Source organism: Myotis daubentonii, chromosome 6, assembly GCF_963259705.1.
Source record: "Myotis daubentonii chromosome 6, mMyoDau2.1, whole genome shotgun sequence".
In the NCBI taxonomy this organism is placed as follows: domain Eukaryota; kingdom Metazoa; phylum Chordata; class Mammalia; order Chiroptera; family Vespertilionidae; genus Myotis; species Myotis daubentonii.
In genome coordinates this window covers 3,849,563-3,872,726 of record NC_081845.1, presented here as the reverse complement: position 1 = coordinate 3,872,726, position 23,164 = coordinate 3,849,563, and the positions used below count along the sequence as shown (strand labels likewise).

The window sequence follows — 23,164 nt, the reverse complement described above, 5'->3', positions numbered from 1 at the left end:
AACTTTGGTTTAAATAATAGTACATTATTTTTGATGAAGAAATCAAACATTAGTTCTTCCTTAAGCAGATGATCCTGTTACATATGTAATCTAGCAGAGTGGAGCAGCTAGGTTTTATGGGGCCTGCAAACAACATTTGGTTCCATTTACAACTTAGATGAGTCACCTTCACCACATTTTAAAATGACTTTTACGTCTTATATATTTGATTTCCTTTGAAAGTGTGATCTGACCATGAAACCTTAAGCACTAATAATAATTCTTAAAAATGTAACACTTTAAACTTTTAAATAGGATGAGCCTAAAATTCTTAGTCTAATACAATTAGTCTAAAGGAGTTGCTCGTTACAACCTTTGAGTTAGAGTTATAACATTAAACATTGCAAGTATGGAAAAACACCAAAGGTGTTCACGTTCTTCCCAACATCCTAAATATTAATACTGTGGTTTTAATTTAATCTAAGGGTTAGAAGCTATATATCCACCACTGAAAGCCCGTAACCAGCCCATTTAACAGGTAATGTGCCCACGAGGGAAGAATGTTAATTGCGGTTACTCACCATCAGAGCCTGGGATTCTGGCTGCCTTCTTGTTGGGGACCTGGATGTAGGACACAGGGAATCCGTCTGGTTGTAGGCGCTGTGTCCAGTGACATCATTTACTCAGGAGCCTGGCCGACTTCAGGTGGTACCTATGCTGTGACTCCCATGTGCAGCCTCAGGAATCTCCCACCACCCCACCCAGCCTGATCACTGGATTGAATTTTGTATCACTGGTTATTAAGATGTGAAAATATATTCTTTTCTTCTTAAGGCCCACATATATATATATGTGTGTGTGTATATATATATATATATATATATATATGTATATGTGTGTGTGTATATATATATATATATATTTTTTTTTTGGTAAAATCATGTAATTCTATTGGACATTTAAGATACCTGGTTGAGTTTTAGATACAACTCATGTTTTTGTCCCATTTATGGTCTCTCCCGATAGTCTAGCAATTTCTGCTAAATTTTAAAATATATTCCTATAACCTACTTTTGCAAATCTTACCAATAGAGGAATTAGTACTGTACAGAGATTTCTGTACAGATTTTTTTTTGTAGTGCTGTGATAAATACTATGCTGGGACAGCCTACCTGTATGGGGCAGTTCAATAAATTGTTTTATTCTGATTTCCTTGGTTAATTCCCAGATATATAAATAAAATATGTAAAAACAACCGACACTTAATATTCATTTATTTGAAGAAACAAATACTTGAATGAATCAGTCACTAAAACAGACACAAACCCCTTTTCTCATGGAACTTACACACACAAAACCACAAGGGCTCAGTCGGGTATTGGAATGTGATGAGTTCTGTAGAAACAGAGGGAAGGAGAGAGTCAGCGCTGGCGGTCTCAGGGGCGTGTATGTGCTCAGGCATATTAGCTCGGGAACCTGCTGCCGAGAAAAGCCACATTGAAGCAAAGACTGGGAGCCGAGGGAGTGAGTCTTGTGCCTCTTGGGGAACAGCCAGTGCAGGGGACGAAGGGGAGTATCGGGGTGGGGGTCACCGGTGGTAGCAAGAATAGAAATCTCTTTTCAGGGGTGTTGTTGCTAGAGAGCAGAACACGGAGGCAGTAGCTTGGAGGGGAGACCACGGGAGAGGGGATTCTTTCTCAATTTGGTGACACAGCATGTGACAGTCCACTTTGAAGGACACGACACAGTCAAGATGGGAGGTGGGCAGCCAGGAAGCCCCGCTCGGGAGCCTTGCTGAGCACAGCTGCCTAGCGCGGCGAGGGCTGCGCGCCCGCCTGGCCAGCCCTGCGGGAGGAGTTGGCGGGGCGCCGCGGCCGCCCGCTGGTCGGCCCCGGAGGCGGGATCACGAGGCCCAGCAGCCTCAGCGAGGCCGGGTAGCGAGCTCGGCTGGGCTCGGCCGGGGGCGCCTGGGGTGGCAGACGAGGCTCGGCCGGCTGGGCTCCGGGGAGCGCGGCCTGGCGCGCAGGGTCTGCACGACCCGGCGCGGCCTGGCGGGGACGGGCGAGCGCGGCCTGGGGCGCAGGGTCTGGAGGACTCGGCGAGGCCTGGCTGGCAGAGCGTGGCCCGGCCGGGCGGGGACTGGCGAGCGCGGCCTGGGAGGTCCCCTGGTGCGCAGGGTCGGGAGGATCTGGCGAGGCCTGGCTGGCAGAGCGTGGCTCGGTCTGGAGGGTCCCGGCGAGCGCGGCCTGGTCTGGCGGGCCCGGGCGAGCGCGGCCTGCAGGGCTCGGGACGGCGAGCGTGGTCTGGTGGATCCAGCGCGCGACCTGGCGGAGCCGGCGCGATCGGGCGGCCCGGGCCTGCTGGAGCCCGCCGCCTGGCGGACCTGCCACGGCCGGGCGGGGCCGGCGGGCGCGGACGGGTCTGGCGGGCCCAGGCGAACGCGGCGCGGCCTGGCGGGCCCGTCCTGCAGCGCGCGGGACGGCGGGCTCGGCGCGCGCATCCTGCTCGGCGGGGCCCGGCCAGGAGAGCGGGGCCTGGAGGAGCCGGAGCGGTCTAGTCTCGGGGGGCCCTGCCAGTGCGGCCGGCCCTGATGAGGCCGGGCGAGCTCGACCTGGTCTGGCGGAGCGGGCCTGGAGAGCGCGGTCGGGAGGACACGGCGAGGCCTGGTGGGCCCTGGAGAGCGCGGCCTGGCGGGTCCGGTACGCAGGGTCTGTAGGACCCGACGCGGCCTGGCCTGCAGAGCTCGGCCTGCTCTGGCTGACCCGGCCTGGAGAGCGCCGTCTGCTGGGCCGGGAGCTCGGGATCTGGTGGGGAGCGCCCGGCCTGGAGACCGCGGTCGGGAGGACCGGGCGCGCGCGGCCGGGCGCGCTCTGGAGGACCCGGCGCGATCTGGCGGGCCCGGCGAGCGCGGCCTGGTCTGGCGGGCCCAGCGGGCGCGGCCTGCTCGGGTGGGCCCGGTTTGGAGAGCGTGGTGAGGAGGACCTGGCGCCCGCGGTCGGGTGGGCCTGGCGCGGTCCGGCGGGCCCAGCGCGCGGTTCGGCGGGCCCAGCGCGCGGTCTGGCGGACCCAGCGCGCGGTCTGGAGGACCCAGCGCGGTCTGGCGGACCCGGCCTGGCGATCGGGATCTGGAGGACTCGGTGCGGCCCGGCGGGCCTGGGCGAGCGCGGCCTGGCCTGGCGGGCTCGGCCTGGAGACCGTGGTCGGGCGGGCCTGGCGCGCGCAGCCTGGGCTGGAGGAAGCGCCCTGGCGAGCGCGGCCTGGAACTCGCGCGCTCCGATCGGCCGGGGCCCCGCCAGTGCGTTCTGGCCTGGCGGACCCGGCCTGGAGAACGTGGCCTGGCGGGCCCTGCGCGAGGTCTGGAGGACCCGGCGCGGTCTGACGGGCCCGGCGAGCGCGACCCAGCCCATTTGGCGCCGTCCTCGGGAGCTGGCCGTGGGCCTGGCGTGCTGGCCGCCGCCCCGCAGTCCTCGCCCGGCTCTCGTCCGGGGAGGATGGCCTGGCTGGCCGGTTGCCGCGGTGGTTTGCCGCGGTTGCGTGCCGCGGTGCGCTGCGCTGCGGCCTCTCCTCGTGTGCCCTGGGCGGCAGCCGGTCTCGGCCGCCAGGCGGAGCGGGCAGAGGAGGAAGACGAGATGGATGGGCTGGCGCAATGCCGATGGGGCCTGGTGCTGAGGGATGCCGGTGCCTCGCGCCGCGGCGGCAGAGCTCGGCCGGATCCCTCTCGGCCCGAGGCCAGGGCCCTTCTCCTTCCCTTTTCAGGATGGGCCCGCAGTTATGAGGAGCCCCCAGGAGCTCTGGGCACAGGGCCGGAACGGGCTGCGGTATGGGGGGACTGCAGTGTGGGGGAGGGTCTTAAGATGGGGGGGTGCCGGCCCGTGCGCGCCCTCTTGTGGCCGCAGCGCACCGCTTTCCGCCGCCGCCTCCGCGTCTCCTGCAGCGCTGGGCTGCGGGGGCGCCCGGAAGCCCCGCCCCATCGCCCGGTCCCAGACACGCCCACTGTGGGCGGGGCTTCGGGCGCTGTCCACGGGCGCTGTCCACGGTCCGGGCGCTGTCCACGGTCCGGGCGCTGTCCACGGTTCGGGCGCTGTCCACGGTCCCGGCGCTGCGGCGGGGTTTCTGCGTCCTTTTGCCGAGAAAAGGGTTGAGCGGACAGACCTCCGAGTCTCCCTCCCGCAGACGCCGGCGCGCAGGCGGGCAGGACAAAGAACCGCTGCGCTGTCATGTCAGCGCGCCGCTGTCGCAGCTCTGAAACCATGGCCTCTTCCCAGTTGGCATCATCATTTTACCCCCTCTCCTTTTTTTAAAAAGACCTCAGCTGTATGTATTGAATTGAATTATACTCCTGCGTTCATGGTATGCACTTACCAGTAATCCGAGGGCTAACCTTTTAATTTAATTTTTTAAAAAATATATTTTTATTGACTTTAGAGAGGAAGGGAGAGGGAGAGATAGAAACATCAGTGATGAGAGAGAATCATTGATTGGCTGCCTCCTGCACGCCCCCCACTGGGCCTGCAATCCCAGCATGTGCCCTTGATCGGAATCAAACCAATGACTGGGAGTGACCATCAGCCCACATTTGTATTTAAAAATTTGTCCGTTCTCTTCCTCCCTTCCTCATTCCCCATCCCCCAGTCTGGGTGTGTGTATACGTGAGGTTTTCAACTTTTTGGGGACTCGAATGGTAACAGTATTGTGTTGCTGAAAATCAGCTATATTGTCATCTCTCACTGTGGTTTATTCCCTGTGACCCCTATGCAATGTTGTGTGGCCCTACCAAGTTTAATCTGCTCTTCTGTTGAGGGGCATTTGGGTTGTTTCCAGGTGATTGCTAGTGTGAAATACACAAGTTGTTCTTTCACTTGTTTCCTGCTATGAGAGTGCATGGTTTTCTCTTAGGTATATGCCTGAGAGTTGAATAGCTAGGTCATAGGGTATATGAAAATTCAATTTTAGGGCATGATGCCAAACTGACTTCCGAAGTGGTCATACCAGTTTACACTTCCACACAACATAGGAGAGCTCTCCACTGTATCTCCTCCAATGCTTGGTATTTAATTTTTGTCAATGGAATTGCTGAAATTGGCATGCCATGTGGTCTCGATTAGCAATTCCTTGTTCACCAGTGATGTTCTACATCTTCATGTATTTATTGATGTGTTTCCTTCTGTCTGAATATGTCCTGTCCATTTTATATTGAGTTTAGTCATATGACTTATTCTTTCTGCCTAGAAGGTTTAGATTTTTCTCTTTGCTTTTGATATTAAAATTCATCATATCTTGACTAGTTGTGGGTCTGAAAAAAACACTCTCTTTTTGTGTTCTGTCAGGTCATTCATTTCCTTTATTCCCTAGATTTATAAATTTGTTGGTCTTTGTGATTATATATATATTCTAGATGTCAGTTCTTTGCCAGCTCTGTGTATCTCCCAGTTTATAACTTGTTTCTTTTGTTAAGCTATTTTTGATGAATATAAAATTTTAAATTTAGTAACAAATTTACCAGTTTTTTATAGTCAATGCTATTTAGTGTTATTTTCTCTCATTAAGATATAAAAGATGGCTAACTATATTTTCTACTAAAAATTTGAAAGTTTGGTGTTTGATGTTTACATCTTTAACCCATTTAGAGTTTATTTTTGCATATGGTGGTAGGTAGTGATCCTATTTTATCTTTTTTTTATATGGATTGCCATTTTGTTTCCAGTTCCATTTGTTGAATATCCTCTTCTTTGCCCATTGATGATATATTAAAGTTTGATTTGCACAAATGTCTCTCCTATGTTCTAGTCTATTTGTCAGTTTATCTGTTTCTATGCCAACTACCATCATATTAACCAGTTAACTGCCATGCGTCCAAAACGGAAACCATCCCCACACACCACGATATTTTGAATTTAATTTAAAAAAATCAATTTGCAATGAATATTATAAAAATAAATATATTTCAATTCGGGTGTTCTTGAGTACTTTCAGTTGAAAATTCGCACAAAAAATGATTTTAAAGTTGGTCTATAGACGCTTATGGCAGGCAAATGGTTAATACTATGTATATTTTTTTATTTTTGATTATTACAGTAATGTCCCAGGCCAACTAAGACATTATTACTCAACTTGTGAGCCATTCTAAAGAATTTTGATTTATAGCACATATGGGAAGTTATTGAAGAATATTAGTGGCCGAGTAATAGGTTCTAAAATTCATTCTTGATGATCACACTGGTGCTAGATGGATGGGGTCGAGGATGGTGAGGGACAAGACAAGAGTGGAGGTAAGGGGACCACTTAGGCTAGAGCTGGTGAGAGATGAGAGTGGTTTTAGTAGTAACAGCGATGGAGGGATGTGGGTGGATTTGAGATGGAGGTAGAACCAGTAGAACTTTCCGATGTGTTGAATGTGGTAGAGAGAAAGGTAGGACTCAATGTAATGTGTTTGGGGCTTGAACAGCTGGGTGGATAAGATGCCATTCCTGGGATGCAGAATTCTGGGGAAAGGATAGTTTGTAAGTTTGTAAACTTTCAGATGAGTGATAGCACCGCTTTTGCTTGGAGATAGCTTTATGGTGGTGAATATTTTATAGCTTGTTAATTCTCTTTCCTTTCCGAATAGGTGACTCTCTTCTGAAAAGTGCAACCAGAACTCTTCTGGAATTCAACACAACAGCGGACTGTGACGGGGAGCGGCGTGCACGTCACAAAACCCAGAGCAGCATCACCTTCCTCTGCGGGAAAACCTTGGTGAGCCCGCGGTCGCATTTTATAATCTTTTGTTAGAAATGTTTGCCCCTTGGGAGGCCTTGCTATAGTGGTTATTCCAGGGAGAATAAGTGAAAAAAATGGAAAGCACAAAAGATAAAAACCCCAACCAAAATCACCATCGCCATTAAGAACCAATAAGTAAAAAATCCGAAGTCTATAGTTACAACTTTTGAGTGAAACTTGATCCACATCCTGTGTAAAACTACAAATCAAAGTGATTAATGTGTTTAAACTCAGAGCACAGTTTAATGTTTATTGCAGGCATAATTTTTTTTTTCTTCTTTCTAAAGTCTCTTCTCCCAGCATTTTATTTGGATAGTTTTTAGGGCAATGTGTTTATTTTTTAAAATGTTTTTCTTTCCTCATTTACATTAAACTGTAGAGACGGACATCTATGTAGGACAGCGGTTTTCAAATGGTGTGCGGCAGAATGTTTAAAACATGCAATACCTATTTAGTTGGGGGCGCTGACCTCTTTTCCCTTAGATTGTCAAATAAAAAAAAGCTCAACAATAGCCGTCCGGCGTGAATGAATCAAAATTATACGGATTTTTTTTTGTCAGATCGGCAAAAAATGTATTTTTTGGTGTGCCGCTTAATGTTAGTAATTCGTTTATGTGTGTGTCATGAGATGAAAATAGTTGGAAATAGCTGATCTAGGAGAAGTTTCTGCTAGTGGGTAGTAGGCTTTCCAACCTTTTTGGGTATTCCTAGTGTTGAAATGGGACACAATTGTTTAAAGTGTGATTTGTTCTTGCTGTCTCTATATTGCATGGGATTTAAAAAATTTTAATCTTTAGTGGTTACTGAGCATGTTGAAATAAATAATTGTTAGTTTTTAGGAAAAGCAGTTTGTATACAGATCCTATGAACGTTCTCTAATCAGAGTAAGCGCCCAAGTATTTAGAAAAATCAGGGTGAGTAAAACTCATGTGGCCACCAGATTGCTTTAAAATATTATTTTAGAATTTGCTGTGCCTGTTATATCCTCAGGCCCGTAATGTCTCATCTCAAGAATTTTTTAAAGATAGAACTTACATGTTACGTTTGGACCGGCCTCTCAATTGTCCATGTTGAAACACGGGGAGAAAAGTTGGTTTGCCGTGCTCTGAAATATGGAGGTCTGTGTTACCGAATATGCTAGCTCCTGTTTTAATTTTAACTGATTTCCTTCAAGAATTCTGTGTTCGCCATAACAGAACCAGAATTGTGGCGAACTCCAGATTTGCACATGGGTGTGTAGAGGTAAATTCCCGCCGGGTCAGGTACCGCCCGGCAGCGCTGTGGCTAAGTTTGGAGTCTACCCGGGTCCAGGCGTTCGGGGGTGGGGTGGGGGGGGAGCGGCTGAAGCGAGGCTGGCGTAGGAACTCAGCCGGGCTTGGGTGGGCCTCCTCCCTCGCTGACAGGAAGCATGAGGTCACATTTTCTGGCTTTGATTTTGTTGGCATTTGGTTAAGAGAACATTTGGAGTTTGAGAGGATCAGGACTCTGAGGATTGCTTCCCATGAGTTTACTGTACTTGCATAGTTGGGGCAGTAGAACAGTGTTGGCCCGATTCTACCAAAATTCCAACGTGATTTCATGAAGCTTTTGTCTCAGAGTTTTTGGGTTTGGGAACTTGGTGATGACCTTGTTGAACTGAAAACGGTTGCGTTTTCCCGCCACCCCCGAGTCGCTACTTTTAAAACGGTCACTTACTGTTTCTGACTTTAATGAAGGGAACTTCACAGTGAGCAGCAGGGTGACTTTTAATTTTATTTTTAACAGGGCACTCCCGAGTTTGTCGCTGCTGCAGACTGTGTGCACTACTTCGAGTGGAGGACTTCCGCAGCCTGCAAGAAAGACACGTTCAAAGCGAAGAAAGAGGTAACCTCAAGGTTACATGCTTGGAAAGAACATTCTGGGACCCTTCAGACCTGAAATACTGGTTTAGTTGTTAATATTGTGCTGAGTGGTTCCCCGCTTAGGACAGGGCTCTCAGCATCCCACAGGAATGGAATGGCCCACCCCTGCAAGCAGGTTCGTTCCTGGTTTCTGGTGCCGTGCAACTCAGTACCTAAGTGACTCGGTGGAGTGGGGTGCAGTGTGTTCACGATGCCTCCAGGGCCGTCTCCCCCTGGAGCTCTGGGGGCGCTGCTGGATGGTGGCTCCCGGCCAGGCGTCCTGAGCCCTCCAGGTCTTGGCCAGCTCACCTCGGAGACTGGATGGCTTACCGTTCCTTCCGTTCTTTCTTGGTCAGATCATTCTTTAAAAAAAATAAATTTTAAAATAAACTAAAAAAAAATTTAATTTCAGAAAGGAGGCGAGAGGGAGATAGAGATAGAAACATTAATGATGAGAGAGAATCATTGATCGGCTGCCTCCTGTACATCCCCTACCGGGGATTGAGCCCGCAACTCAGGCATGCACCCTGACCGGGAATCCAACAGTGACCTCCTGGTTCATGGACTGACGCTCACCACTGAGCACACCGGCCGGCCCGGTCAGGTCATTCTTGTTGATCCCCGAAGTATCCTGTTCCCTAGACTAGGGCCTCCGAAGGTGGCTCCACCGCGTGGCTTTCCCTGGTCACGGAGGAGCGGGGAGTGGGTAGCACTCTCTTTCTGCTTCACTCCTCCCGCCACCGGGTCGGACCCGTGCTCGCCTGGACAGCGGTGTTCGTGGGCTGGTTATTCTCACTTTTCGCCATTAGTTTTCTGTTCTGAAGGGTTGAGTTCAAAGTCTTAGGAGCGGGGGACTGAGCAGTGGGAGTTGTTTTCACTGATGGCTTAATGCCGCATCGTTCCAGAAGGGCGAAAAGAGGTACATTCGTTTTTAAAAAGTAAAACCAGTGACATGATGAGTGCTGAGTGATCGCAGGCCTTTCACACGGGCAGTCGGGAAAGAGGACAGTCTCACGCGGCGTGCAAGAGGCCACGCTGCCTTGCGGAGGAGCCGGAGGAGGCTCAGTGCAGAAAAGCTTCAAGTGTGAAAGGGAATAAGGCCCATGAAATGTCACCGACATTGAGGAACGGTGTCAGGTTTACACTTTCAATCGTAAAATGGAGGGCGAGCAGTTTGCCAGCATACAGTGCGTGGCGGGAGGAGCCTGTCGGGGCTGCAGGGTAGCTGCCTGCTCTTCCCGGAGACCTGCACCTCCCCGGCCCCTCGAGCCCCCGCGGGGCCCCGACGCCCCCGCCTGCCAGCGAGGCTGTTTTCCTGCCCGGCGGTGCGGCCTCTTCCTCGCTCTCCTGAGCTGGCGGCGGCGTCTCCCACCACCTGGGGAAAGCGCCTTCCCGCGCTAAAGAAAGAAATAAGAAGCAGTTTGTCTCCCCTCTGCCTGGTGCGGCGGCGGGAAGTCACACAGCCGCCCGGGCCCAGCCCTGCCGGTCTGTTTGTACAGCCCGGAGCGGAGAATGGCCTCCCGTTTTATAGGCTGTAAAGAGACAGAGAAGAATGCAGGGCAGAGGCCTACGTGACGCGAGCCTGGCATGTTTACTCTGTGGCCTGTGCAGCAGACGGGTGCCCTGCTCTAAATTGTTCTTTGGGGCGGAGGGGGGAGGGCCAGCTGTTTTTTCTCAAAACAGTGACATTTAATTTCTCTTCGAAGTGGATCTGAAGGTGCAGGAGAGACGTTGCAGTCTGCGCTCTGCTGTCTCTGGGGCTGGGTGGCAGCTGGGCGTGATCCCTCCCGTTCCCAGGCAGGGAGGCCCGTGGGGGCCACGCAGGAGGAATTCCTTGCGTTTTGAAAGGCTGCTTGCTTTCAGGGGCCCGTGGACTCAAGGTCCGGAGGCCGCGTCCCTGCTCACGACCTGAACTCCTTTCTGCCCCCTGTGCCGGCACCTTAGAGGGAGGGCCCGAAGAGCATGCGGCCGCCCCGGTCACAAGCGCTCCCGGGTGACAGTCGAGCACACCCGCTCTACTCTGCCTCTGGGGGAAGGATTACGCCGACCGGCTGTGGTGTGACTCCAAAAATGGTTAAAACTCAGCATTTCTTCTCTCTTTTTTCTTTCAACTTAAATTCTTTATTGTTGAAAGTCTTAGGTTTGTCTCCTTTTCCCCCCATTGACCTCTCCCCGGCTGCTCCCACCCCCCAGCACATACCTTCGCCCCCCTATTCTCTGTGTCCATGGGTTGTGCTTATCTGCCTGCGTACAGCACCCGGCATTTCTTAAACAAGAAATCCGCGCTCAGTCTAGGGTTGCTGTCGCCATGATGTCCACACCTCACTCATATTTCCTGGTTTCTTTGTTTGTGTTGCTCTGACGGCAGTGCTCGGCTGCCTTTAGCACGACCACTCTGGGCCCGTTCAGTGGCCCTGGGAGGGTTTTTTTTCCGATGGTAATTTCTCTAAAGGACCCCGGGCGGACGCCCCCTACCCTAGCACTCCGGGGAACACAGGGGACTCAGAACTCAGCAGCCACACAAGCCCGGTTAACATACGGCGCGAACAAGGTCCACTCAGTGTGCGGAGCGGGGGCCGGCCGCCCCTCCCCCGGCGGCCGCGTTCCTGCTCTCATGAATGTCTCCATTGCTTTGCTCCGTGGGGCAGGAAGTGGGAGGCCTTTCCCCAGGAGCCCGGCTGTTTTCCGACGCGCACTCCAGTTCTGTGGGCGCAGAGCTGGGCGGGCCCGCAATTCCTTCCTGGCCCGCGCGCCGGCCAGCGGTGGCTGGCTGCCTGGAGCGGGGGTCTGAGCGCCTGCTTCTCACTGGGATCCCTCGAGCCCGTCCAGGACGGCGAGTCCTTGCACACGTGGCCGTCTTGCCTTCCCCCCGCCTGGGCCGCGGCCCCCTGGCTTTCACAGGCTTTCATTTTGTCGCTGGGGAGGTGCCCCGCCTCCATTCTGACCCTCTCGAGTTGGTGTCTGTGTGAACGTGCTGGGGACCGGCACCCGTCAGATTCGCAGGATTAGGAACGCTGTGACCACTGTCCTGGGGTCCGGTGACAGCCTGCAGGGAGACCTTTATTTTAATTTAGGTAATTTTTTTAAAGCGTGTGGACCTAGCCTCTCTGCAGGATGTAGCCTGAGGCTTGGCGTCTGGCCCCTGTGAGTCATGTTCTCCCTGGACCAGATGTGCCAGCCCCTGCGGTTATCAGCGGGATCTCCGATCATGGGAGCCTCTGCTTTAGGGATCTGGTCGGAATGAGGGCGCGTGTCCCCCGAGGCAGCGAGGAGGTGCAAGTTGTTGATTCAGGCCACTAGCTCGCCATGAAATCTCGGGAAACGGGGCTGGGGAAAAAAGGTTAGTGGGTCAGAGCGTTCCTGCAGGTCTGATAGCATCTTTCTAAGAAGGATTTGAAAGCTAAATATTAGGCAGTTAACCTTTGCGAGCAGACCTGCATGTGAATGGCTTCATTGTGAAAGACGGAGCCTCAAGAACATCGTGTCTAGAAAACGCTGAAACAAACTACTTTGAAATGATTGCCGAGAACACGAGTCTTCAGAGTCCTTCTTCGCACGAGTGATTGAAGTGATGCCAGCGTATTTTTTTTGGAAATAAGACTTACAAGGGGGTTTCAAAGGCAGACCTGGCAGGGGGTGGTGTGATCTGGGTGACGAGGGCCTTTGTGTGTCTCGGCACGTGTCTGGGCGTGATGGCTCTGCTTTAGAAGGAGGAGGAACTGTTGGAGCCCGGAGCCGTGTCAGCTGGAATGGGCTCCTTGACATTTTAGAAATAAGAGGCCATTAGTTCCTAGAGATGAGGGAGTGAGTGGTCATAAATGAGAATCCAGGAAGGCGGCTCGATGCTCGAAGGAGGGCTCTGTCTTCATGTTACTGAGCAGATGCTGGTGCAGGCGTTGTCCTGAGCCTGTCCTTTAGGCTTCAGCAAGGACAGAGCCCTGCACTCAGCCAGCGGTCTCTCCCGTGGGAGGAAGCTAACAGGTAACACACACCAGCGCTCTGAAGGGCAGGAAGGCGGGGGAGGCACAGATTGGTGGGGAGCACTGCTTTAGATCAGGGTGTCAAGACAGGCTCCCCGAGCACGTGACGGCTCATCCGTGACTGGAGCGAGGTGGAGAGAGAGCGGTGTGATCCCGGGGAAGTGCATTCCAGCAGGAGGGAGGGTCGAGTTCCCCGGGCCGAGCAGCACCTGGGGGCCCAGAGGCTGCGTCCTCGAGGTTGGGGGGACTCCCTCTCTGTGGATCTGAGCAGAGTGATATGGCCGATGCGGCTTGGGCAGGGCTGAGCTGGTGGTGGTGGGGACATGGGCCGTAGGGCAGGGCGTGTGTCATCGGGAAGCAAGGACCCGGTGAAAAGACGGGTGGTCGCAGGCCAGTTGGAAGGTGTGTGTTGGAGACTGACTCTCTCCCCCTCTCTTCTAGGTGCCGTGCTATGCGTTTGATGGCGAGTTCAAGAAGCACGATTTAAACCCACTGATCAAGCTCAGTGGCGCTTACTTGGTGGACGACTCGGACCCGGACATGTCTCTATTCATCAATGTTTGCAGAGACATAGGTGTGGACCTTGGGGGGCGTGGGCGACGGGTGGGGAAGGGTCGCTTGGAAACGTCCTTGTCTTTGCCCTCCGCCTGAGCTCACCTGTCTGGAGAAACACGTGGCTGTGAGGCCTCCGCGATAGCGCTTGTCCCCACAGATGTCTCTGTGCATAGCCCACCCCGCGGCCCCAGGAATCCGATCCCTCACACGTCCCCTCCACACTGCGAGTCCAGCCCCGTGTGCTCTCAATGTCTGACACTTGGGGGTTTCAGGACTCTCACGTGAATCTTACTTCCAATGAGATTGGGGTGGGGGTGGGGGATGGATGGATTTGGTGTGTGGGCGCTGAGCACGACTGAAGGAAATGGAGTCCGGAGTTCCTGCCGGGCTGGGGAAGCCGCATGCCCCGGCTGTGGGTATCTGAGTCCCTTGGCTGTGAGCTGCAGGCTGGGAAAAGGGGGAGAGGGGTGCCCCGGGTCCTGGGGCACTTGGTCATGACCCATATTTCGTTCTGGGCCGACTTCCTGCCTGGCTGTCTCTGAAGCTGCCAGGACTGGTGTGAGAAGCTTGGGTGTCTGCTCAGCTACCTGAAGGCTGTGCCCAGCCTTTATCCAGCGAGGCCGTGGGAAGCTGTGCTGAGCCCGGCTGGAGCCTCGCTTGGCGTTGGCTTCAAGGGCTGTGAGTTGTTAGTCCTATGCTAGCTTTGCTCATAATTAATAAAAAAATAATTCTTCCGTTTCCCTTACATTCTTACTCCTCACATCGTATGTAGGACTTTGGCCTTAGAAAAGTTTGGAAAAGTTTTTAAAAAGAAAGCCAGCCCATGAGAGGACTGTGGGCGCAGGCACACGCGTGAGTGTGTGAGTGTTCTTGACACTGTGCGTGGCCATCACACGCCACTCGGCTCACTACTTCTACCTTGTTCTAAAAAGGGAGCCACACGGCTCCCCAGGGGCCAGCGCCGGGCAGGTGTGCCGCAGGCTCTCCATGTCATTCTTTTGTGCTCCAAGGATGGCTTCTGCTGTTCTTTTGGAGAAAGGTCGGTAGACAAAGCCTTTGTCTTAAATGCGCCTGTAACTCAGATTTGATGATAAAGTTGAAGAGGCCTGTAGATGATTGAATTCTGAAATAATATGTGATTATTCACATTCACTGGATATATTCTTTTTTTTAAAATTTTATTTTATTGTTTAAAGTATTACAGATAGTAGTACATATGTCTCCTTCCCCCCCCCCCCCCCCCATTGACCTTCCCCCAGCCTTCCCTACTCCCTGGCACATGCTCTCACTCCCCCGCCCCCCCCCTCCCCAGTGTCTTGTGTCCATTGGTTATGCTTATATGCATGCATACAAGTCCTTTGGTTGATCTTTTACCTCCCCCCCACCCCCCAACACTCCCCAGCCTTCCCACTGTAGTTTGACAGTCTGTTCCGTGCTTCTCTGCCTCTGTATCTATCTTTTTTGTTCATCAGGTTATAATGATATATTCTTAAAAGCGCTTTGTTTCTTTCCCATTGACTGGCAGTTTGAGTTGGGTTTCTGTGACTTTGATTCACACGGGATCATCCACACTGAGTGTCTTTACCCCGACCTCCTCCAGCCCCGGGAGGTTGCTCCGGGCCTCCCACTGGTTTGAAAGTGACCCTGGAAACCATGAACAGCGTAGCTTTCCTGCCGGCTGCTCAACTGCATGCTGAGGGCTCGTGCCTTGCATTTGCTCTCAGTCCCCCAAGTGCTCCGTCCCCCGTGGGTCACTGTGGGCGCAGACGCTTGGGGTGCACGAACCACCCGGCAGGGAAACCTCATGATGGGGCCTGAGACCGATGGTCGTGTCCCTTCATTGTCCGTGATTCCTCAACCCTGTGAGGGGCTCGGCTGGGAGAGCTGTGGAGTGAGGTCAAAGGTGTAGCAGAAGTCAGTGGTGGATCGGGGATTTGAATCCAGAACCGTCTGTGGGTTCTCTCTCGGGTCTGTGTGTCTTCACACAGACCGGTGGATCCCTGCCTTTGCCGGTCTGTTGATAGATGGAAAGGTGGTCATGCTGAAGGTAGTGAGTTTCCAGGAGGAGGGGGCACATTCCTTAACGTCAGCGAACACGAGAGCCCCGGCTTATCGGGCGCCTCTGACGTGCCAGGTGCGGAGCGAGTGCCCTGCATTCCTTCCCCGACACGTGCCCGCAGCCCTGCCGGTGGGGGCTGCTGCTCTCCCTCCTCCTGACACGCAGGCAGGTCACCGATGTCCAAGGTCTCAGAATGGAATGTGGTCCAAACGTCTACCTTATGTTACTTAGGGAGACTTTTGAAATGTTGATCTTGTTTTTTTCTTTAAAGGGACCTTGGGCCCGAGGGTAAGTGTGATGACCCTTGCTGATGCATAATCCACATCCCATGTAATGTTTTACAGACGCTCTCCGGGACCCGAGCCTGCAGCTGCGCGCCTGCCCCCTGGGCACCGCCGCCTGCCTGGTGCGAGGGGGCCAGGCCTTCGACGTGGGCCAGCCCAAGGAGGCGCTGAAGCTCGTGAGCAAGGACAGGTCAGTGTGCACGGGGCGGCTGCCTCCTCGGCAGGAGCCTGGCTTTGTAGTTCGCTGCAAGATAATGCTTGCAAAACGATGGCTTCCCACATGCTTGCAAAACCACCAGTCACCGTGGTGAGTCACCGAGGCTGCCTGACTCCTAATCGCTTGTCTCCAGAGCTGTAGACGTGGGTCGGGATGAGCCCCACACGGCTGCCTCGTGACAGCTCCATGTGACAGCTCCCTGCAGGTGTGTCTGACGGTGGCCATGGCAGCTCCCTGGTGAAGTTCACTGTTTCCTCCTTATCTGCTCTTTAGAGACACACTCCTGCAGGGAGAGGGCAGGAAGGGCAGTTTGCTGGCTCCCTTCCAGGGCGCGGGGCCTGCTTCCTGCCGGGGCACTGGCGCCCCAGGCCCCCCAGGCCCCCAGGCCCCCCAGGCCCCCAGGCCCCCCAGGCGCCCCAGGCCCGGTGCTTCATTCCTCATGATAAGAGGTGCTGCTTGCTCGTGCTCTTCCTGCCTCTGTGCCTGGCTTGGCAGGGAGACGCTTTTCTCCGTGGGCACATGTGACCGCAACCGGCACCAGGGGGAAGGGTTTTGATGGCCCCGGTGGCAGGGCCCTTGATGGACACCTCGTGGGCTGCTCTGCGTGGAGCTGTGGCTCATCAGTGCTGCGATTACAGATGCCTGCGGAAACGGGGCGTGCCTGAGATGTGACATGTTGGGGAGGTTTCTAGGTGCGTGTCTGCATTCGTTTGCAGGGCTGCTGTGAGCAAAGTACCACAGCCTGGGCGGCCGGCAGCGGAAAATTATTTGCTCTCAGTTTTGGAGGCCCGCGGTCCAGGGCGCCAGGGCTGTTTTCCTGCGGCCTTTCTCCTTGGTGTGCGGGCGGCCGTCTCCCTGTGCCCGCGTGCTTCCCTCTGCCTGTCCTGGTCTCCTCTTCTTCCAAGGACACGGTGCTGTCTGATTAGCGCCCACCCTGATGGCCTCGTCTTAATCACCTCTTTAAATACCTCATCTCCAAAGACTCACATGCTGAGGGGCTGGGGTTCGGGCTTCTGCGGGAGTCGGGGGAGGGAGGACACCATGCAGCCCATCATGTCCTACGTGACAAATGGGGGACCCTTCGTACCTGAGGACTTTGTGAGAAGCGGGTATTGAAAGAAAGCCTGGGCTTGTCTTCAGGGGAAAGGCAGGCCGTGTTTTCGGCTGTTCTGTGGCCGGCTCACCAGGAGCGCGGGTGAGGCCCCGAGGTGAGGTCCCCACCCCCTCGTGAGGCGCGTCCCGCTGCGGCCAGCTGGCCAGCACGCTCCGCTATCTTCAGGTGACAAAGGAGACCTTGGCTCGCACGGAGACGACGTTGTTTGGGAGGAAGTGGTCTTGCGGGCTGTGGCGCGATGGCTTGACCTGCTCAGCTGTGTTTGTTTGGTTTTGTTAGAGTGTAATGTTTTTTGTTTGACTCAAACAGCTTTTCTTAGCATTTAAATTTACACGTTGCTTGTTTTATTTGTTTTTAAAAGAAAATAGCACGAAATTGAAGTTTACTCTTAAATTTATTTCTCTTCCCCAAATGGAAATGAATTAAAGTGTTGTACTACGTGTGGCTTCTTTCACATTGTAATCTTCCTTCAGTTACCAGTGTCCCCCAGATGAATGCTCAGGGCTCTCGGGTGAATTTGAATGCCTTTGATTTGAAAGCGATTCTTTGTAACGCTCTTGTCTCTCTGTGGCCTCCAGGCTGGTCCTGACCTACGGGAAAGAAGGGGCAGGGAGGCCCGACTTCTGTGAGGGCCACAGCCCGGCCGTGACCATTACCTTCGTCTGCCCCTCGGAGCGCCGGGAGGTGAGCTGATCTGTTCTGTTCTCTCGGGGACTTCCCAGCGCCCGCCAGCGGGGCTGCCTGGGAGCAGGGGCCGGGGCTGCGGCGGGCGGTGGGGTCTGTGCGGGCCGGGGCTGCGGACTCGGGGGAAATCATGCTTCCCGGGATGGCCGAGCAGGCGAGGCTCCTGGAGAACAGCCGGCTGTTTGCCCCCTCAGACACCTCGAGGGGCCCGGGGTGTTCACGTCGGACTGTGTTTTGTTCTGTTGTGGGAGACAATTTTAATTGGTTCGTGGACAGATTTAAAAATTTTCATAGCTACGCTGATTTGAGTGGGTTTTGAAAAGCCATCCTTACATCCCCAAACCCGTGATTTCATGGCCCTTATTGTTTTGGGATGAAACCAGGTGGAAGTAGCTAATGAGTTTCCAGAAACGTGGTCAGAAAGGAGCAGTGCAGATGCGGTGCAGACTGGGAGGCTTCACGCAGGGCCGCGGCGGGCTCTGGGGGTCCTGCCTGGTGTGGGAGGATGTCGGCCGAGGGAAGGCTCCCTGGGCTCACAGGGGAGCGGTCACCCTCCCTGCCTCCCCCCTCCCCGCCGGCCCCCCCCCTGCCGAGCTGCCAGCAGCCTGATTGCTCTGTCCTTTGGCTGTTTACGCAGTTGAGCACAGCTGTAAACTCCGTGAGGGTAGGGCGGTCTGGGTTGTCCTTGGCCGGTGCCCAGTGGTGTTGCATGCACGTGTGGCTGTGAAGTGTTTTAGCAGATGTGGGTGCCGATGGACGGAGACAGCCCGGAGGAAGGGCAGGGCTTCCCCCTGATTTATTCCCGTCTCCTCCGAGCAGAGGGAGCGAGGAGGAGGGGAGTTCTTGGGCCAGGGAGCCCTACTCCCCTCCCCCCAAATAAACGTGGAATGTGCCGTGGCAGCCGGCCAGCTTTGTGCGCTGGGGTATGGGGACAAAGGTTTAGTCCCGACCAGCTTTCCACGTTAGGTCCCCAGACTCCCAGGGCCCGCGGTGGCAGCTCACAGGACCCGCCTGGCCGCCCCGGGCTCGACGTCAGCTCTGAATGCGAGGTGGAGGGGCTCTGATTTATTCCTTCCGTCCGTGCCTACGCATGGGAATGGAAACCTTCTCAGGCTGCGGAGGCCGTCTCGGGGCCGCGGGCTCACAGGCTCCCCCCTTGTTTGCGCGGCGTTCAGTGAGGACCTGTGCGCTGGAGAGGAGTGGGCGCCCCCTCTCCCGCCCGCCCGCCCCTCCCACCCTCTCCTCCCAGACATGAGGCACCGCGGTGTCCGTGCAGGGGCTGGTTTGCTGCTAGGAAGGGAAGGGTTCCCGCCCAGGCTAGCTGTTCACGGGCAGCACTCGGGTTACATGTGGTGCCTTCATGCTTGAAGGTTTGCTTAAGCGTTTGCGCTGGCTGTTGAACACTTTTAGGAGCTGGGAGTTCAGTCAGCGTGTACCTTGTAGATCTCTTGAAAAAAGCTTTAGTGAATGTACAGATGGCAAAAGCCCCTGCTGTAAGCACAGGAACAGAATTGTGCAACCGGTGCCCCCGTCTGATGTTCGGACGTGTCCATCACCCCGAAAGAGACTCCGTGTGGCCACGGCCACCCTTGCCCCAGCCTGGCGGCCACAGCCTGTGGACTTGCCTTTCTGGGCATCTTGTGCAGTGACCGTCTAGTGCAGTGACCGCACACCGTGTGCCTTAGTGTCCAACTTCTCCCACGCGCCCGGCCGCCGCCAGCACGGGTCCGACCTGACCGCGCCGAGGGCTGAAAGCACCAGCTCTGAGTCAGAGAGTCGGAGCGGACCCGCCGCTTCACAGCTTAGTCATCACATGACCTGTGTTTGCAAACCAGCGTGGAGGCCTGCGCCTGGCACGTAGCGGCGCCGGGTAAACATTTGCAGAGCGGCGGCGCTCAAGAGGCAGCAGCCCTGCCTGGTGCTGAGCAGCCACACGCTCTCCCAGCGATGGCTACGGACGGACGGCACTGCCCTCCGGGAGCAGGGGCCTCCCGGCCTCCGTCCCTGTCCCACCGCAGGCTTGGCCAGAGCTCACGTCTGCGAGGCAGCGCCCTCGCGCAGTGTGTGGGTGAGGCCCTGTCCCTGGGGCAGGAGCACATGGAGGCGTGCCCAGGACCCTGAGACAGTCGGGAGAGGGGTGCAGGGCCATCTCCCTAGAGCAGCCGTGGGCAAACTACGGCCCGCGGGCCGGATCCGCCCGTTTGAAATGAATAAAACTAAAAAAAAAAAAACAAAACCGTACCCTTTTATGTAATGATGTTTACTTTGAATTTATATTAGTTCACACAAACACTCCATCCATGCTTTTGTTCCGGCCCTCCGGTCCAGTTTAAGAACCCATTGTGGCCCTCGAGTCAAAAAGTTTGCCCACCCCTGCCCTAGAGGCTCCCAGGCACAGCGATTCCCACGCAACTTGAGGGGGGGGGGGGCTTTGGCCCGGGCTCCCCAGCTCTTCTGATTGAAAGGCACGGCTGCCTGCCCTTTGCCTCACTCGCCTGCTGCTGCTGAGGCCGGGGTGTCGGGTGGCGCTGGGTTCAGGGTGCACTGGCTGAAGCCAAGTGTGACCCTGAAGGGGTGGGGGTGCTGGCGAGTCCCTGGGGTCGTGGCGAGTCAGAGAGTCCAGACACTGAGGGTGCAGAGCAGGGACAGGAAAGCGTAAAACCCAGCAACTGACTCCTGAGACTGCAGAAGGGGGAACCTGGGTTGAAGCTGAATGCTCACAATTTAAGTTTGCACCTTCCCCACCGTTTCCGATAGGGCACCCTTCCCAAGCTCACGGCCAAATCCAACTGCCGCTACGAGGTCGAGTGGGTCACCGAGTACGCCTGCCACCGGGATTACCTGGAGAGCAGCAACTGCTCCCTGAGCAGCGCACAGCACGACATCGCCATCGACCTGTGGCCGCTGCGGCAGAGCCGAGGTGAGCGGCCGGCCGGTGCTGGGCGGCCCTTCCCGCGGGGGTGCAGAGCCCAGGCCGCCGAGCGGCGCCGGGACTTCCAGCGGCTGCGGCTGCGGCTGCGGCGGGCCTCTCTCATTTGCTCCCTTCTCTCCAGGTCGTTACTACACTGCCGACGGGAAGGAGTACATTTTTTATTTGAATATCTGCGGAGAGATTGAAGCAGCCCCGAAGGCCTGTAATGAGAAGCAGGCTGCGGTTTGCCAAGGGAAGAAGCCTGATTTCACTCAAGTCAGAGCGGCAGGAAAATTCCAGAGCCAGACTCTCCGGTGTGTAAACAGCCTTCCCGCGCTTCTCGAGCGCATTGTGTCTGTTCTCGTTAAACTCACCCGGCTTCCCGTGGCCGGGCGGACGCGTCCCTCCCTCCGACCTGCCTGGGGCGTGGGGCCTTGGTCACTGGGCACCGGGCTGCTCTTCCTGGCTGGACAATGAGATGGCTCCTGTTAAATCTGTTTGCTTTACAAGCCATTGTTTGGAAGGAGCCACACTGTAGGAAACTCACTTAATTAGTTTACAGTTGAAGCAGCTTTTGTACTTAAAAATTTATGTTTCCTAGCTTCCCGTTGTCTCCGGCCCTTGGAGAATCTGAAATGCCGTTAGCATAACGTAAAGGTTTTAAACAACTAAGAAAACACACCCAGCCCAATTCTCATGGCCCCTGACTTAGTGGTCATCGTTACTGAGCGAGAGGAGATGCCGTTCCCTGAGAACGCGCATCGTCCAGGGCCCGCAGGTACGGCCGCGCCCATGGCGGTGGCCACCGCGCCATGCGCTTCAGGCCATTGTTTGTCTTGTACAAAATCCAAGGAGGAGCGCGGAGGAGTGTGCAGGCTCACAGCAAACCTTCAGCGCTGTCCTGCCGCCGTTATGACTTTGAAGTAAGAGGACGATAAGCCCGTCCATTTGGAACTCATTTCCTCTCGCCGTTTTCCCCAGCTGGCGAGAGCGTGCTGTTCTGTGTCAGCACCGATTTGTCGGGGGTATGCGAAGGGCTTAATGGAGAAAAGTTTAAAAATGCAGGTTCCTCTCGGGGTTCTGCTAAACATGCATGCGTGTGTGTTTCCAAAATCCAGGTACTCGGACGGAGACCTCACCCTCATCTACTCAGGAGGCGACGAGTGCAGCTCGGGCTTCCAGCGCATGAGCGTCATAAACTTCGAGTGCAACGAGACCGCGGGTGAGTGTGCCGCGGGTGAGCGTGCCCGAGGGTGAGCACTTGCGTCTGCATCAGGCGCCGGGCATGGGTGTTCCTGGGAGTGGAGCGCTGAATGGGGCCGTCAGGCGTCCTCCAGGCGTGGCACCTCCAGCCCCCAGCCAGCGACACACATCCTGTTTCCACTTTCCTCCCCTCTGTTTGCTTTGGGAGTGGCCAGCGCTGGGCCTGCTGGGATGGAGGCTCTGCCTTGGGTTCCATTCTCAACAGCGTGGGTACGGATTCTGCAAGGTGGGTCTGCTCTCTGACCCCTTTTCTCGTACAAACTGAGGTTCAAAGGGACCCTTTAAGATGGTGGCCCAGTGATAGCGGCTGGATTTTGGGATCCCAGGAGGTCGAAGAGCAAGTTTGGTTTTTCCGAGCGATTAGGAGAAGCTTCCTTTTTAAAAATATTTTTATTGACTTCAGAGAGGAAGGGAGAGGGAGAGAGAGAGAGAGAGAGAGAGAGAGAGAGAGAGAGAGAGAGAAACATCAGTGAGGAGAATCATGGATTGGCTGCCTCCTGTGCATCCCCTGACTGGGGATCGAGCCCACAACCTGGGCCTGTGCCCTGACCGGGAATCGAACCCTGACCTCCTGGTTCACAGGGTGATGCTCAACCACTGAGCCCCGCCGCCGGGCAGAAGCTTCCTCTGCGTCTGCAGAGGTGACGGGATCCGTTGTCATCAGGGAGCGGGCCTGTCTGTTGACCTTCCAGCTGTGACCCCAAGCTTCTGCAGGCTGGCCCCGCCTCTGCACCTAGTGCTGGTTCTGGAGCCACCTGGCCCACGAGGCCGCCAGCCCAGGTCCTCCCGGCTCCACACACTGTTTGTTTTGTGTGTTTGTGGCAGCGTCGGCCATTTGGTCACGGGCAGCTTTTGACATGGTTCGCTGCAGAGCCCAGGAGAGGCAGCTGTGCGTGACGGGAGTGGGGCCCTGAGAGCCGAGCCTGGGATGTGAAGGAGCTGGGAAGAGGTGGTGAGCAGAACTGAGCTCCCATAAACTGCCCAGCGGGCCCCAAAGGGGGGCCTCGTGCAACGAGGGGGGCCTCGCCCACACACGCGCCCTTCCTGCTGCTCCGCTGCCCTTGATCCGTTGCCCCTCGTGCCCGGCAGCTGCTCCCCCACGCACTCTCGCTGACGGGAGACGGCCGGCCGGCCCTGTGAACGCACACGTTCTCTGTGAGTCACCAGCACACGCTGTGTTCGCACTTGCTTGTTTGGCCTTGTGAGACGGATGGACACACAGGGCCCGCGAGGCGGTTCCTGGCCAGGAGCCGAAGGAGAAGGGAACTGGCCAGTGTTGGGCAGGGTGACTCAGGTGGCCCTGAGTGAGTGCCGTCACCCAGGACCTCACCAGGAGGGAGGCCCCGAGGCCAGATCTGGAGTCTGGGGAGCCTCGGGTTCGAGGCAGTGAGGGAAAGAGGAGGCCCTGTTTGGGGGAGCCCGCAGGAGGACGGGAGTGAGGCAGAGCAGGGTGGCTGTGGCGCTGCCTGTGGCAGAGGG

The 23,164-nt window shown here is 55.4% G+C and overlaps 1 protein-coding gene across 5 annotated transcripts in view; it reads left to right on the top strand.

The window, feature by feature from the left end:
* Positions 1–23,164, top strand: part of IGF2R (insulin like growth factor 2 receptor) — a 96,239-nt gene that overhangs the window by 23,640 nt on the left and 49,435 nt on the right. For 3 of the 5 annotated variants that reach the window (XM_059699903.1, XM_059699900.1, XM_059699899.1), the window contains exons 3-10: positions 6,587–6,714; positions 8,503–8,601; positions 13,040–13,172; positions 15,557–15,686; positions 17,406–17,511; positions 20,269–20,431; positions 20,565–20,736; positions 21,541–21,659. In XM_059699903.1, the coding sequence (XP_059555886.1) occupies positions 6,587–6,714; positions 8,503–8,601; positions 13,040–13,172; positions 15,557–15,686; positions 17,406–17,511; positions 20,269–20,431; positions 20,565–20,736; positions 21,541–21,659 (1,050 nt within the window). The remainder of the gene's footprint in view (positions 1–6,586; positions 6,715–8,502; positions 8,602–13,039; positions 13,173–15,556; positions 15,687–17,405; positions 17,512–20,268; positions 20,432–20,564; positions 20,737–21,540; positions 21,660–23,164) is intronic. The other 2 variants (XM_059699902.1, XM_059699901.1) reach the window with 1 other exon arrangement.